Source organism: Hordeum vulgare, chromosome 4H (genome assembly GCF_904849725.1).
Source record: "Hordeum vulgare subsp. vulgare chromosome 4H, MorexV3_pseudomolecules_assembly, whole genome shotgun sequence".
Taxonomy (NCBI): domain Eukaryota; kingdom Viridiplantae; phylum Streptophyta; class Magnoliopsida; order Poales; family Poaceae; genus Hordeum; species Hordeum vulgare.
In genome coordinates, this window is record NC_058521.1 from 114,588,140 (window position 1) to 114,589,543 (window position 1,404).

The 1,404-nt window shown below is 52.8% G+C and overlaps 1 protein-coding gene across 1 annotated transcript; it reads left to right on the plus strand.

Moving 5' to 3' along the window:
* Positions 1-410: 410 nt before the first annotated feature.
* Positions 411-1,143, plus strand: LOC123446223 (non-specific lipid-transfer protein 1-like). The gene has a single exon (XM_045122901.1). It carries the CDS (start codon positions 556-558, stop codon positions 916-918), a length of 363 nt encoding a protein of 120 aa, XP_044978836.1. The 5' UTR covers positions 411-555; the 3' UTR covers positions 919-1,143.
* The last annotated feature ends 261 nt before the right edge of the window (positions 1,144-1,404 follow it).

Below are 1,404 nucleotides of genomic sequence, written 5' to 3' on the forward strand. Positions count from 1 at the left end.
TTGGCCCGGCTTCGGTAAGAGTGGGGTGATATCTGCGGCGCACCTAGGGCTAACTTCATTACTAGTAGTTTTTGCTAGGTGTTGTACACACATGGATGTATTTTTTATTATTTCTGCGTTCTTTATACTATCATGGCATGATGAATTGGTTGGAATTTTTTGCTAAAAATAATAATGAAGGGAATCAACCTTAATAATAGGTGATGTAGTGTGCTGATCCCCACCAAAGGTTAGCACTTGCCTAATACAAAGACCATCATTAATCCACTCAACTAGGTCATCGTGTTAGCTAGGCTGCCGCTTAGTAGTAATCACTCCATTCATCTGCCCGCAACGTCCAACAACCTCTGCAATCTCGTCGAATTGATATATCCTGCGAGCCGCAATTACTTGACACCAGGTATGCTTCAGTGCATTCTAACTCTATCTCTTCTTCGACGGAAACCTGGCCTATTTAAGCTCCTACATTCCCCGGCATAGACAACGTACCTATAGCCATTTGATCGCTACCACCGCTGCTTCCATAACACTGCTGTAAGCTCGTAAGAGAGGAAAATGGCACGCGCAGCAGCTGCCAGCATCGTGGTGGTCGCTCTGGTTGCGGTGATGCTCCTCGCGGCGGCGCACACCGCCGACGCCACCATCAGCTGCGGCCAGGTGAACTCTGCCTTGGCACCCTGCCTAACCTACGCGCGCGGCGGCACCGGCCCGTCCGCAGCCTGCTGCAGCGGCGTCAAGAGACTCGCCGCTGCCACCCAGACCACTGTCGACAGGCGCGCCGCGTGCAGCTGCCTCAAGATGGCCACCGGCCGCATCAGCGGGCTCAAGGCAGGCAACATCGCCAGCATCCCGTCCAAGTGCGGCGTCAGCATCCCCTACGCCGTCGGCGCCTCTGTCGACTGCTCCAGGGTCAGCTGATCTGGAGAATGGAGTTAAGGTCACGCCTCTATAAATATACGTGTGTATATCGAACAAAAGCTTGGGTCTCCATGCATGACGGGCTGTACGAACGTGTGATCAGACCCTGCGTGTGGTGTGCATGCATGTACGTCGAGCCAGCTCTTGACGGCCACGACTGAATCAATGTTTATTTCAAAGTGTGCAAGTGACAGTGTCGGTGGAATATATGTGTCGAGTTGTTAACTCTATTTCTTGTGGAGTGCAAACTCTTGCATTAGGTACTAGCATAGGCTAAATCGCTCTCCAGTAAAGACATTAGAGTATCTAGATCCAGTCAGGACACCAAATTTGATCCCTCGAACGTACGTGGGCGAAGGAGGAGGAGGGGGCGCAGATAAGGGTGGGGCAGAGGAGGAGGAGGATGGTGCCGGCTCGTCGACGGTAGCGTCTTCCATTGCACCGTCGTCGTCCTCCGGCTGCCGGCCGGTCAACAAGCAAGAAGCA

Excerpts from the sequence above, each read along its gene's own strand:
- LOC123446223 (XM_045122901.1), top strand. The coding sequence starts at position 556 with ATGGCACGCGCAGCAGCTGCCAGCATCGTGGTGGTCGCTCTGGTTGCG.